Below are 14,383 nucleotides of genomic sequence, written 5' to 3' on the forward strand. Positions count from 1 at the left end.
AAAGCCAGCATCTGAGTAAGTAGACATCATTGACGGAGTTAGCATGCCATTAGAGATTGTTAGCACGATTGATATGTGGGTATTTTCGACTTAATCGAACGGTTGATCGATGGTCGAGGTAGCCACCCAGTCACAAGTCGGAAAGAATTCCAATTTCAACAATTATCCAACACTTGGAGCGATCAGGCAATAAAATAAAATTGGAGTTCTATGTTGGATACTTTGTGGTGGGTCATAAAATCTGGTAGCTACTCATAAACTCAGATTTTATCTTTGAGTGCTCCATACTTCCGAAGAACATTAACTAATTTTAGTGTTTACTGGGAAAACTACACTGCAAAATTCAGTACGAAGAATGTCTGGGAATTGGCTAATAACTAGGAACAATGCTATTGTAATTAGGTAATTTCTGCTGGTACTTACGTCCAAGGCATGTGTGCTTCCTGAACTGAAGAAATCCTTCGACGCAACGGCATGCACCATCTAAGCAGCTACTGTTCGCCACCTTCATCGTACATTGTTCTGCTAAGACGCAATCGCTTCCGAGAAGTTGAGCTGTAAAAAAAATTAAGGATATTTGAAAATATGTATGGAATTCAATTCGAATAAATGCAATATCTTTCAATATTCTGAGCAGATTTATACTAAATATCCTTTTCCTTGATTTTGCCTACAGTCAGTAAACGCCTTCTCGTTAATTTCCTGCGGAGCTTCTGCAACATGCATCTAATTGTCCATCTGATCTTCTTTTCTTATAGCATAGCATTTTCACGATTCGCTTCGTTCTACATTTGTTGTTCATCCATTCCTTTCCGCGGTCCACAATCATAAAACTTCACCCCTTTTCATCATTGCTATGAACTCCTTTCAGCGGAAGCTGGGTGCTTCAGGGATGAAAGGTTTGTTGTATTTCTTTTATAAAGACATTTGAGTGTGCATTTGTTCCATTAGGACCTAGCACGTAATGTATGCATATATTCAGTGAGAATTCCCACTTTCGTGGGATATTGGAATTCGACGTATAATAATGAATGAGTTACACTGTATGCGTGAGCGTTCGTACTTCCCACCAAGAAAAATGCGTGTGACAGACAGACAGATCTTGGTCACGCAGGGGTCTAAGGGTGACAGCCGGTGACTTTAATGCTTAGCTCATCGCGGCGAACGTCTCAGAGAGCAATAGGTAGGCTCGATCAAGGGCACAAAGAGCACACCTATGGGAAAGCCCGCAAGAACCTCAAGCTTGCCATTCAGCGTAGTAACAGGGAATGTGGGGTAGCACCTATAAAATTGTGACAGGATGATACATAGGCCGTTCACCTCCGCAGATCACGTGCCCTACGCTCTTTTTAGAAATAATCCACGGGTTATTTCCCCAGCAAGAGGGGGTTCTGACACATTCCAGGACCCTCTGAGACTTGCAGTCGAATGGGCGACAGCAAAGCCCCAGGTCTGGACCCCCGAGGGTATCTTTCCTGCACCATGGAACCGGTAGAAGTTAGTGTTGCTGCCTCCAGGAGAACCGTCCTCCTATAGACCCATACGTCTTCTAGACACTATGGGGAAAATGTTAGAGCGGGTAATTTATGATAGATCCCCTGGTTCTTAAGGGTCAAAGAGGCCTTTCAGATCAGCAGTATGGGTTCCGTAAACCCAGATTAATCATTGATTCCATCAAAATAATCACCGGATTTATTGAAAATGCAATTCACAGAAGTGATTGTACAAGCAAATATTCCGTGATGGTGACCCTGGATGTGAGGAATGCATTCAATTCGGCCAATTGAAACCTCTTTACTGGGCTCACTACTGTGGAACGTCATGTATAATGATGCACTTAACCCTCCGTTTCCGGACGAGGCCACGGTGGTGGGTTACGCCGACCATATAGCACTGGTTATGGCCGCAAAGCATCTCGAAGATGCTGAGTTGTACTCGAGCGAAACAATCAGTATTATAAAGGTTTGGTTAGAGCGTGCTGGACTGGCACTCGTGGAGGAAAATAGGGAAGGGATCTGCATCACTAAACGTCGGATGAGAAATTACGCCTGCATTAGAATCGTGAATCGTATCATCATTTCCAAACCGGCCATCGAATACTTGCGGGTGATAATAGACGGAAAACTCAATTTTAAGCAGCATATGGAGCATACTTACGAAAAAGCATCCGCCACGAGTATGGCTCTGGCAAGGGTGATGCCGAACGTAGGAGGACCGCGGCATATTTGCAGGCTGTTCATAGCCAGGTGCAATTGAATATTGCTGTATACTGCAGTTTGTGGAAAAGTGCTGCATGTTTTAGGCAATGAACACACTGAATGCGGTCTACAGAAGAGCAGCCTTAAGGGTGTGTTCTGCCTTCAGGACGGTCTCTGATGATGCAGCGTTCGTCTCCTCGGAAATGATGCCGACTGACATCCTGGCAAGCGAGATGATGAACATATATAACACCAGGTCCATCTCACCTTTATCGCAAGTGAAAAAAACCGAAAGGGAGAGACCTGTAAGTAGATTACAACAGCGATGGGACCAGGCAGAAAAGGGTCGTTGGACTTACAGATTGATTGAGGAACCTAGAGCAAACCCTAGGTCAGGTGCTATCAGCAAAAATTTTTGTCCGGAAAATGGTACCTTGTTAGGAGCATACACTGCGAAAAGCAGAAGAAGTAAGGAAGGTTCGATTATGAACCCCGTGGTTACACGGATGGCGACCTAAGTAAAATAAGCTAACTCCGCCCCGTTATGTAATACCTAAAGGTGATTCCAGCGGACAAGGGGGGGGGGGGATCAGTATATGTAAACTGTCCGATTTTGACAATAAGAAACATGCTTCACAATTTTAGTAAAATGCCCAAGTATCTATTGTTTCGAGTGAGAATGTATGATACATGTGATAATAAAATAGGTAATAGGAAGAAAGAGGCAAAGCCGAACCATCACCTCCCCGCTGTGCCCGCTGTATAACGTCAATGACGGTCGTAGTGATTATGAGATGCTATATTCTCACCTACTCACAAGGGGCCGGTAACCCCTCCTGGTAAAACTTTTTGCCGCGCAACCAAGGACAACAGTCTCGGATTCAACGGTAATGAATTCAATAACGGAATATGGTCTTCTCTTTTGCGAGAACTTCTTGAGGAAGTTTTAGGATACAACATCAACATCCTGGTGATCCAGAAACGAAATGGTTCAGAGGCAAGTTTCACAACATACGCTCCGCACACAGTATTCACATGCGAAAAAGAATCGGGAACAGAGAATTTGGGGTGGGCATTTATCGTGGACAACAAATACAAAAAAGGAGTCATTGACTTTAAAGCAATAAATGAACGACTGTGTGTGATCCGTATCGTATGACTAGAGAACTACCACGCACCAACGGACGAAAAAAACAACACGGTCAGGGACGAGTTTTACAACACCCCGGAACAAGGGTACTGACAACGCACTGACTTCTGACGACATAACAATAGTGTTGGGTTAGTTAGACGAGGAAATTCCCATCGAGCAGCAACTGAAAGGCACAGCCTCCATGGAAGCACAAATGACAATAAGCAATGCTTTCCACATCGCAACATTCACAAAAGGACATGGTCATCGCGTATGAGATTTCGTGTAAGGATGACCAAGGAAACATCTTAGGTAACTCCGACAATACCAAGAAATGTTCGATGGAATATTTTAAGAAGCTACTCAACCGAGTGGATGCGCCAGCAACAAGTACACCGACGAAACCGGGAGTTATAAACAACACACCAGTCGAATCTCCTTCTAGGTAAAAGTAGTCCTGGGCGACCAAAACTCAACAAGACCCTGAGATTCGATAGTACTCCAGCTTCCTCCAGGGAGGAAATTGCCTAGACAATCTCCAAGAGGGCACAAGAGCATCATTTGCCCTATACACCAAAAAGGAGATAAATTTATTTGCCACAATTACAGAGGCATTTCATTGTTGTGCATGTCCAACAAGTTCTTTTCTTTTCAGCTGTCTTAATTGCGTGACTCCACTTCCCAACAATGCTATTGGGATCCTAATGACGATTCAGCGTCTGCAGGATTTGTTGCTCTAACGTTCTGACATATTTCGTTAACAATTCTGCATTTCTTTCTCCAGCTTTTTAACACCGAAGCTGATAGTTGTGGTGAATCTACTTGTCCCCATTATTTGGTTTACAACAAGGACCTGTTGCTCCAAGGACAAAGTGGTCTCTGTCGCAATTTACTCCGCAATATGAGCATATGACAAGGATGCTAAATGCAACTCAGTGAGGACGTAACCAATCTGGTTGAACATCGTTCCATCTGGAAAGGTCCATGAAGTTTTGTGGAACCGCGACTATGGCCCGCAGTAATTCCAGGATGAACCAGTTCTTTACCGAGTACTGGGAACGACAAAGGCTACGCCGCATGGCCGCGATCCAGACTTTTTCCGCTTGCGAAAATAGTGTGCGTTCGAGGATCGCTGCCCAATGTTCGATCTGATCATTGAGTGCTCCGAGAGCGCCATTTCAAAACAGGGAGTGCGCGTCCCAGGTTCGAAGCTCATGGTCTTTCCGTTACTATAGCTGTCGTTCCACGACAATGGTATACTCTGAGCAGGCTATCAGCCTGTTGCACTGCGAACCACCTGAAAGATCAGTTAAATAATCTCTTATTTACAGAGTACGGAACTCGCAGTTCACCACCTCTTTAATGGCTTGCTTTGATTCTGTTTCACGTTAAGGTTGCATAATTCGGCAAGTCCTGACACGACCTCCTAGGATGGTCTTTAGAAACCGTCTTCAAAGGAGCTAAAAGTGTAGGCCGAACTTGAAATTTTTTTTTTTGGTTTTCACACGGGACCAAGACATGGACTTAAACTTTTTAAGCAAAAAACGGACGACAATAGAAAAGCAAGAGGTGTTGTTGCCAGGCTGAGACCGAACTGCCACCATGTAACCATGTAGCCACGAACTGTCACCATATTGCCGTCGAGGGCAGGGTAGTCATTGCGAGCCGTAGCACCGCGGTACTAGAACCACCCATAGGGACTAACGCCTGGAAACCACTGCCATCGAACAAGGCTTAACGAGTATCCACCAAAGTATTTCTACCCCGAAATCTTCACGGTCGTGAGACCCCAGGGAACAAGAGCCGACAAGAATATCGACAATTGAAAGTCCGCGAAAAAGCGGAGCTCCGCTGAAGTCCTGCTTAAGAGCCAATACCAGAAGCCCATGCAGCAGCAGGAGAGAGAGGAGAGGATTACGAAAAATAAAGAGGCAGATACTTCCGACGAGCGAAATGAAAAGGATCTCGAAATACCAGGCAATAATCGAGGAATATAATAACACACTCCTGGGAAACCAGCAGAAGGTGAAACCTAGCGCCTCCAAGCACAAATAATCTGATAATGAGGTTGTACAAAAAAACAAGAAAAGCAGAGTGTGCAAGGGCTTGGACGTTAAGCGATCTCTGCAAACAGCGGGATGAAGCCCTATACACTTTGATGCTCATCCTGCCGAGACAAAGAGGAAATCTGATTTCCGACAGAATGGGCATATTGGAGTAATAGGTTGAGTACTTTGATGAACTACTGAACGACCAGAACACCGGCAAGTAGAAAGTCTCACCCACTGAAGACGACAGACAAATACTGCCACCACTAAGTCTAGGAGAAACAGCCAGTGCAATTCATCGGCTTAAAAATCATAAGTCGCCAGGATCCCATGGAATTACAGCCGAATTGGTTAAATACGGAGGCGACTAATGACACTAAGTGGTTCATCATCTTGTGCTCAAGGTGGGTCAGCAAATTAATGCCTGACGACTGGCAAAGAGGCATTATCTGTCTCATACATTGCTGAGTACCATCTATAATATATTTTCCACTATCTTGCTAGGCAGGATAGCCCCATACGCCCAGAACATCATTGGCCCATACCAAAGAGGCTTCACTCCAGACAAATTAGCAATAGATCAGATTTTCCCTCTGCAACAAGTGATGGAAAAACTATTGGATTATGGACATCAGAAGCACCATCATAGCCAGGTAAAACTGTACACGGCCATGAGAGAATTCGGTATCCCGACGAAATTGATAAGACTGACTAGGCTGATCCTGACCAATTTGAGAGGCCAGATGAAAACAACAGGATCACTCTCAAGACCATTCGACATCAACAACGGTCTACGACAAGGGGATGCCCTATCATGCGTCCTCTTTAACTTGGCCCTGGAGAAAGTGATCCGTGATGCTGAGGTAAATGCGAGGGGTTCGATCCTCTTTAAGTCCAGCCAACAGTGCCTATTTTAGCTTACAAAAACTGTTTCACTCGAAACGTCTCACCATAGGGTCAAAGCTCTTACTGTGCAAGACAATGATCTTGCCCATCCTCATTTATTCCTCGGAGACTTGGGTTCTGGCAAGAAAAATTCCGAACTCTTGACCGCGTTCGAGAGAAGAATCCCCCGAAGAATGTTTGGCCCCCTATATGAGGATGGACGATTTCGTAGCCTACATAACGATGAAATCTATGAGCGATACCATGACCGTCAGGTTGACAATAAAATTCGGATGAATATGTTACGGTGGGCATCCGTTTGGATGAGGATGATCCCACCCAGAACGTCTATAAGGACAATATCCATTGCAGAAAAAGAAGACGAGTTAGACCCTGCCTGAGATGGAACGATGGCGTAGGCCCGGGCGCCAGGCGGTTTTTAGGGATATCGAATTGGTGAACTTTGGCGCAAAATCGGGATGTCTGGAGTTCCTTATTAAGGCAGGCCTAGACCGGATACCGGTTGTTGCGCCATTGACGATGATGAGTATTATCCGCACTAAACAGCAACAGCATATCAAGCCAGTTAGGGTGGAGTTGTCACCAGCTGCTGCTGAAACTTTGCCGACTAAACGAAACATTCCTGATGTGGGTGCCAGGGTACTCAAACCTCACTGGTAATGGTAAGGAAGCTGTCAAGCGGGGTCCTCATCTGGATCTGGATTCACCATGATCCAGAGCCAGCTTTTGGCATCCGACCATCCACTGGCAGGAAGGAACCCGGGTTCACTAGAGTGGCATTTTTGAGGTCTGGGACCTGAAAACTCTAATAAAGCTTTTACCGGGGCACTACCCACTGTGGAAGAAATTGGCGTGGTAGTTTCCGCAATATGCAGCCAATGTGTCGAGGAGGAAGAGACGGCTCTGCACTTGATATTCAACTGCACAACCTCCTCAGATCGCAGAAGAAGACACCTAGGTAGGGTCTTCTTTAATGACGAATCTGCGCACTCTCTGCCTCAGGAGAATGCTCTCAGATAGATTCGATTTGCGGGGATAGTACGATAGGCCTGAGAAGGGCATGAGTGCTCGGAGCTGCAGCTTCCTCCAGTAAACTGAGTTAGTTAATTTGTTTCTCGGCTGAAGCTTACACTGAGCCAACAATTTGCATTGCGTTTAAATACCAGAGTACAATGGGATGATAGCTTTTTGGTGGAGTTTTAAGGGATGGAATCACCCCCTTTTTCTCTGACTGTTCCATTGCCTCGTTCCTCATTCAGTTTCCAAGTTTCGACCGGCATAATTCCTTCCCCAATTAGGACAATTACCTCTGAGTAAATTTATATGAATAGCAAAAATACCTAAGATTATGACTAGCTCCTGGCATTGAGCATTCACTTTAGAAGGAAATGCGTTGTCTACGTTACGATCAACATCCAAATAAACAACGAAAAGGGGCTCCTTTCGCTTTAAAATAGGAGCAATGAAAGATGAGGATGTTAGGGCACAAACCACGGAATGCGGAATTGTATTTTATTCCCCATATCGCCCCCAGGAAATTCATACAGAGACATGGATCGCCGACCCCTTCAGCACGATGGTACTGAAATAAGCAAAGAGAAAGTCCACTGTTTACGATGCGGATTGTAAATTTCACTAAGAAAATTGAAAACTCATAAAAATGGAACTGCGGAGGAAGACCGAGCCTCAACAATGGCCCCTGGGTTAATAGGAGTATAACCCCTTCATCTAGAATTAAAGTTCATTTCGAATCTCTTCGCCAATTGCATCCTGTGGCAATAATATGCTAAGATATAACTTTCAGATGCAATCAGCAATTTATTGGAATTTCTCAACATCTTAGAATGCAATTAGTAAACGGAAAGGCGCTTAGAGCTACAACGCCCCAACCGGCCATCATTTCCCATCATTCATTGATTGGTTCATTCCATTCTCCTCGAAAAACCCGGCAGTGAATAGCGTGAACCATTAATGCAAACAATATTGAAAGCGTAGATATTTAGCCAGTGCAATGTTCCCATCATCATCACAATGATTTTTATTGATCGCACTCAGTATCTAATTATTTTTATAAACATAAAGTGGCGGCGGTTCAAGCGTTTGCAGATGGACTTGAATGGGACAATGTTTACTTAGTTATGGAGCTGGAGAAGAGACTCATTTAGTTTTCCACGTACGCTGCATTGAGTTCATTATCGCTGGTGTATTAAGATGGTACATTTACACGATTACGTGTGATGAAATGCACCATTTCGTATCGGGTTGCCGGTTGTATTCTTGGGGAGTATCAAAAGGACGGATACTAACTCTAGTTGACCCCAAATTATATCCCCGTTGGATCACTACTCTCGATTTTTCCGATTATCATGCAAGGCTCAACCGTTCAATTGCATCAATTCGCGATATCTAAACTGCAGATTGAGTGCTAACTGCATTTGTATCTACTCAGATTGGTAACTCAGATGACTGGTGCAACTCCCGCTAGCTAAGGCATAGTTAAAATTTATTGACGGACTGAATGAGTGTAGATGGATGTATCTTTAATGGGACAGATGCATAGATGGTAGATGAATACTTACATGGTAAACAGGTTGTGTCATTGTACTGAACATAGTAAGGTGCGCATTCACATAGACCAGCCATTGAACAATGACTTCCTTTGATATTATCGCATTCCATGTCATGCTGACAGCGTGCTCCTAATTCCATGGCGACTATCTGTGCATCTAGGACGCATACTGTACTGATTAATATCTGAAAGAATAATGAAAAGAAGATTGTTAAAGATAAATTAGACTTGACTTACTACTGTTGAGTAGCTTCATTTAATGTAGGTGAGTGATGATATGTTTTGATAGGTTTTGTGCCGTTTGAAAATGTTAATTAATAATCTTGAAAGAGGGATATCTTTATGATTGTTGTTTAGAATATGATCAGAATAAGTCTTTTTAAGAAATACATTATTTAGAAAAGTCAACATTTTCTGGTCCGGATACTGAACGAGTTGGAGAAATTGTCCTTTACGCTCAATATTTTCCACCGTTAAATTGAACAAATCAATTTGGCGTAAAAGAGTGGACACCGGCGCTAGAGAGCTTACAAGTACTCATCCGGCAGTATCCTTGTAGATCCGTGACGTGACAAGATGACCAAGGAGGTGATCTTAGTACAGCGGGATAATTTCGCCAGGCTGAACAGACGGAATCATTTGAAGGACAGCAAGGAGAGGCATTGATCTATGAACATTGGACTATGATCTTGCGAGTCCTCATGTATTCCTCGGAAACTTGGGTTCTTAGCAAGAAAAACTCTTGGCCGCGTTCGAGAGAAGAATCATCCGAGGAATTCCGATTCCATAGCCTACATAACGACGAAATCTATGAGTGATACCACGACCGTCAGGTTGTGGATAAAATCCTGTTCAATAGGTTGCGCTGGGCGGATCACTTTACCATATGGATGAGGATGATCCCACCCGGAAAGTCTAAAAGGGCAATATCTATTGTAGAAAAAGAAGACAAGGCAGACCCTGCATAAGATGGAGCGATGGCGTAGGCCAGGACCCCAGACAGCTTTAGGGGATATCGAATTGGTGGAACTCGGCGCAAAACCGGGATGTCTGGAGTTCCTTATTAAGGCAGGCCTAGACCAGATACCGGTTGTTGCGCCGTTGATGATGATGAAAGAGAGGCATTCCCTTGGCTATTTCCAAGCCAGAACACAACGACTGGAGGAACTGTGGCCGGCTTGCCAGGAACGACATGGAGCAGTTCTGGATGACCTTTTAGGAGATTCCAGTAAACAGAAGTCCTACTTAGAAGAGTATGCGAGCGCCGAAGAAACGTATTTGGTTTTGCTCACTCGTTTCAGGCGGCGACGAACCGAGTGCATTTGGAACGATTGACTACCCCGAAGTTTGATGGGAAATACAGTCAACGGCGCATGTTAAATGACATGTTCAATTCATTAATTCACTGCAACGAGACGCTGTCTGCGGTTGAAAAGATGCATTACTTGAAAACGCATGTTCAAGGTGATGCTGCAAGAGTCATTCAACATCTCCATGTGAACAACAAAAATTACGAGGCAGCAAGGCACATGCTGCGATACCGGATGCTAAACCGTTCATCCCGACTACCCAAGCGTTGTTGGCTGGGGATGGAACGCAGGATCAAACAGTACTACTCGAAATAGCTCGTGTCGGTGTGTAGAGTGTTTCGGGCGAATGTGTGACTTTGAGAGCTTTAACAGATTCTGGGTCGCAAAGGAGTTTAATTACGGAATCAGCCATTCAATTGCTTGGTCAACGAAGGCGGTTATCAAAGATCCATATATGCGGAGTGGGAGCGGGTACAAGAATGCAGAGTAAAGGCTCCATACTTTCCATACTTCACAACCAACGTGTCAACTTTAGTACTACCGAACATAACGAACTTGCATCCGTCAACCGAAATCCCAGTTAAGCTGCCAGCGGGACTATCAGTCAAAAAATTGGCTGATCTCCAATACGGAACGCCAGGATGAATCGACTTTCTACTAGGAGCAGATACCTACAACGAGATCGTGTTAGCAGGGTTCAAAAAGAGATCTCCTTGTGCAGTGAATACCAGATTTGGCTGGATTTTACTCGGTCCTTCTGCTCGAAACAATCAAGAGGGCATATTGACATTTATCGGTACTGAGGAGCGAGGCTTTGGGAAATCAACGAGATACCGAGCAAATAGCCGGTAACAAGGGATGAGCAGGCAGCTATGGAATGGTATCAGCAGACCACCAGGAGGGACGAGTCTGGCAGATACATTGTTTGGCTCCCGTTTAAGCAAAACGCGAATCCCGGAAAAACCGTGTGCAACTCGCAGCAAAAGGCGCATATTCGCTTCTCGCAATTGGAAAAACGATTGTACAAAGCCGTTGACTTAAGGACCCAATATGTAGCATTCATGGAGGAATACCTTGAGCTAGGCTACATGCTGCAAGTGCCAGTAGCAGATAAGTTTCACAAAACAGACATATTGCTTGCCTCACCATGCCGTACGCAAGGATGACAGTACCACCACAAAGCTTCGAGTCGTTTTCAATGCGTCTCAAGCAACACCGACAGGCAAGTCACGGTTGGAGCCGTGCAGCGCTGCGCTCCTGTGCGATCTGATGTCAACTACATTAGAAGTCCATAGTTGGAAGGATGTCATTCGCAATTATTTGACAGATTCGATGATCGTTCTACAATGGCTCCAAAGTCCAGCAGCTAAATGGAAAGTGTTTATCGCCAATAGGGTCAGCCACATTCATTCCTCCTCCGATTCCGTTAAAGGAACATCAAGGCGAATTGCCGAAATCAAGATTCATATGCAACAAAGCAGTCACCAAGTACGAGAAAAGGCAGCATGTTTCACAACTATGAAGGCAGAAGAAAGGAAGAATTTAACGCAACGATTCTCATCATTCACGAAACTCGTAAAAGCTCGCGCGGTCTACTGCTCGAAAAGGGCAATCGTCAGGACAACCTACGAACCGAAGCATTTGTTAGTACCATCACAAATTCGGCAAAAAAGCTACCAGATGTACGATCCCGTATAAAAACGCGGCTTCCCCCCAAAAATAGGTTCGCGGGGGGTCCTGGCGACGGCCACTTAAAACGCAACGCCATGTCGCCTTACAATTTATGATCCTCTCAGCAAGCGCAGTTATCTTGTAGTCGTCCGTATTAGTGTCTACAAGATAACTCGATTCTTCCCGTACCCCGACACCATCGGCTATTCCCTCAATCTTTGAAACTTGCGGCGGCAAATTCCTCGCATATTAACACCTACGGGTACAGGCAAGTGGACGTGAATCTTGGCTTGCGTAGGAGGTTCCCGTGGCGATTCATTCTGGCGGATGTCAACTTCCCCATTTTAGGCGCAGACTTCTTGTGTCACTATGGGTTGCTGGTGGACTTGCAGAACAGGTCCTTTATAGACTCCACAACCAATCTTAATTCGTCAGGCCGAATCTCATCTTTTCCCAACAACAATCTTTCCGTACTTTTGGAGGACATTGCTGACTCTCGTGTTCGAGCACTCCTCCAAAAATTCAGCCAGATTATTACCGAATGTAGTCTCTCTAAACCAGTGAACCACAATGTGCAGCACCAAGTTAACACTACTGGTTCCCCTATCTTCTCGAAGGTGCGTCCCCTACCACCCCAGAAGCTGGCTATTATACGGAAAGGATTCGAGCAACTTATTCAACAGGGTATCTGCAGGCCCTCAAATACCTGTTGGTCTTCCCCACCCAATCCATATGGTCCCTAAGCCAAATGGCGAATGGCGCCCTTGTGGGGATTATAGAAGGCTAAAGTCACAGACTGTTCCTAACCGGTATCCCATTCCACTTATCCACGACTTTGCGCATCATCTCGCAAACTGCCGCATCTTTTCGACCTTGGATTTAACCAAGACCTATCACCAAATCCCTGTAGCTCCAGAAGACATTCCAAAGACGGCAATATGCATACGCTTTGGACTCTTCGAGTTCACATGGATGACTTGCGGGTTGTGCAATGCGGCGCTAACCTTTCAAAGGTTCATTCACTCGGTCCTGCGAAACCTTGACTTCTGTTCCGTGTATTTGGATGATGTTTTGGTCGCTTCTTTCTCAGAGTCTGAACACTTAGCCCATCTCGAGTGCATTTTTCCACGTTTGCTTGAGGCCGGTATTTGGGAATATTAAAAATGGTACAGGTCATCCCAGCCAAGTATTTCACTAGGCGCGCTTATTTATTGGGAGTGACGATCTCCTGTCCCATATGCCCTTCGCTGCTGAGAATAGATGATAGCAGGGAGTTCTCCGTTCTCACTGAAGGAAACCACACTTTTCAACAATTTTATTTACTTTTGTTTCCGATATTACACTAATCTACTCTACTCAGCCGCTCGGGCACTCGTCTAAATACATGAGATATAAAATCCTGTTAATTTCATTAAAACTACTCTTCCACTACTCACTCCACTAACTCCTCCTCTAACTCACTCTGCTGGTCTGCAATTTACTCCGCTAACTCCAACACTACTCATCTACAAACTCCTCTGCTTCACTCTGCGATTCCAACACTGCTCCAACCCTACTCCGCTCTGCGACTCCAACACTACTCCAACAGCGGGGTTAGTCCTAAACGTTGATAAATGTAAATGTCTCCAGACACAGGGGAGATTCCTCGGCCACTTCATTTCCCCTGATGGAATACAGCCCGACCCAGATAAGGTGCAAACAATCACAAGCTTTTCGCGTCCGAAAAATGTGAAGGATTTGCGGAGGTTCTTGGGCATGCTAAATTTCTATTGTTGTCTCCTGCCCAAGACCGCCCAACACCAGTCCGTTTTGAACGCGTACTTGTCTGACCCTAAAGCAAAGGACACACGAGAGATTGTCTGGTCTGAAGAGGCTGTCCGCGCGTTTGATAAGTCCCAACAACAACTGACTGATGCTACACTCTTGGCATTTCCTCGACAAGATACACCCCTAGCCGTTTTTGTTGATACCTCTGACATCACAGTAGGTGCTTCTCTTCACCAAAAGGTGAATCCAGTCTGCCAGCCGTTGAGCTTCTTCTCTAGACAATTAAACCCCACTCAACGGAACTACAGCATCTACGATCGAGAACTGCTTGCCGCGTACTTGAGCATTAAGTACTTCCGCTTCTCCCTAGAAGACAAGCCGCTCACGGTGTTCACGTACCATAAGCCTCTAACGTATGCTTTGAAACAGAAGCCCGACAAAGCATCCCCTCGTCAGCTTCGACACCTGCACTTTATAAGCCAGTTCACGTCCGATATACAGCACGTGTCCTGCAAGGAAAACATAGTTTTCTGACGCTTTGTCACGTGTCTCCAAGGTTAACATCCCCGCCTCACATGACTTCTCGGCTATCGCCAAGGCGCAAAAGGATGACGCAGTACTTCAGAGCCTCAAATCCAACCCCAAATACAAATTTCGGGAGTTGCCCATCTTCGGCTCGAACCTCTCTCTTTGCTGCGAAGACTCGGAAAAGGGACCTCGGCCATACATTCCGGCCACCTCTCGCAAGGAAGTGTTCTACGCGGTTCACGGCTTAGCGCATC

General features: G+C 45.2%; 1 protein-coding gene across 1 annotated transcript in view; it reads right to left on the bottom strand.

The window, feature by feature from the left end:
- The window catches only part of LOC119649480 (titin), a 189,421-nt gene that overhangs the window by 110,092 nt on the left and 64,946 nt on the right, over positions 1 to 14,383 (bottom strand). Inside the window, exons 2-3 of the mRNA XM_038051649.1 lie at positions 8,864 to 9,038; positions 424 to 555 (exon numbers count right to left, since the gene is read on the bottom strand). Coding sequence (XP_037907577.1) covers positions 424 to 555; positions 8,864 to 9,038 — 307 coding nt within the window. The remainder of the gene's footprint in view (positions 1 to 423; positions 556 to 8,863; positions 9,039 to 14,383) is intronic.

Source organism: Hermetia illucens, chromosome 2 (assembly GCF_905115235.1).
Source record: "Hermetia illucens chromosome 2, iHerIll2.2.curated.20191125, whole genome shotgun sequence".
NCBI classification, from domain to species: domain Eukaryota; kingdom Metazoa; phylum Arthropoda; class Insecta; order Diptera; family Stratiomyidae; genus Hermetia; species Hermetia illucens.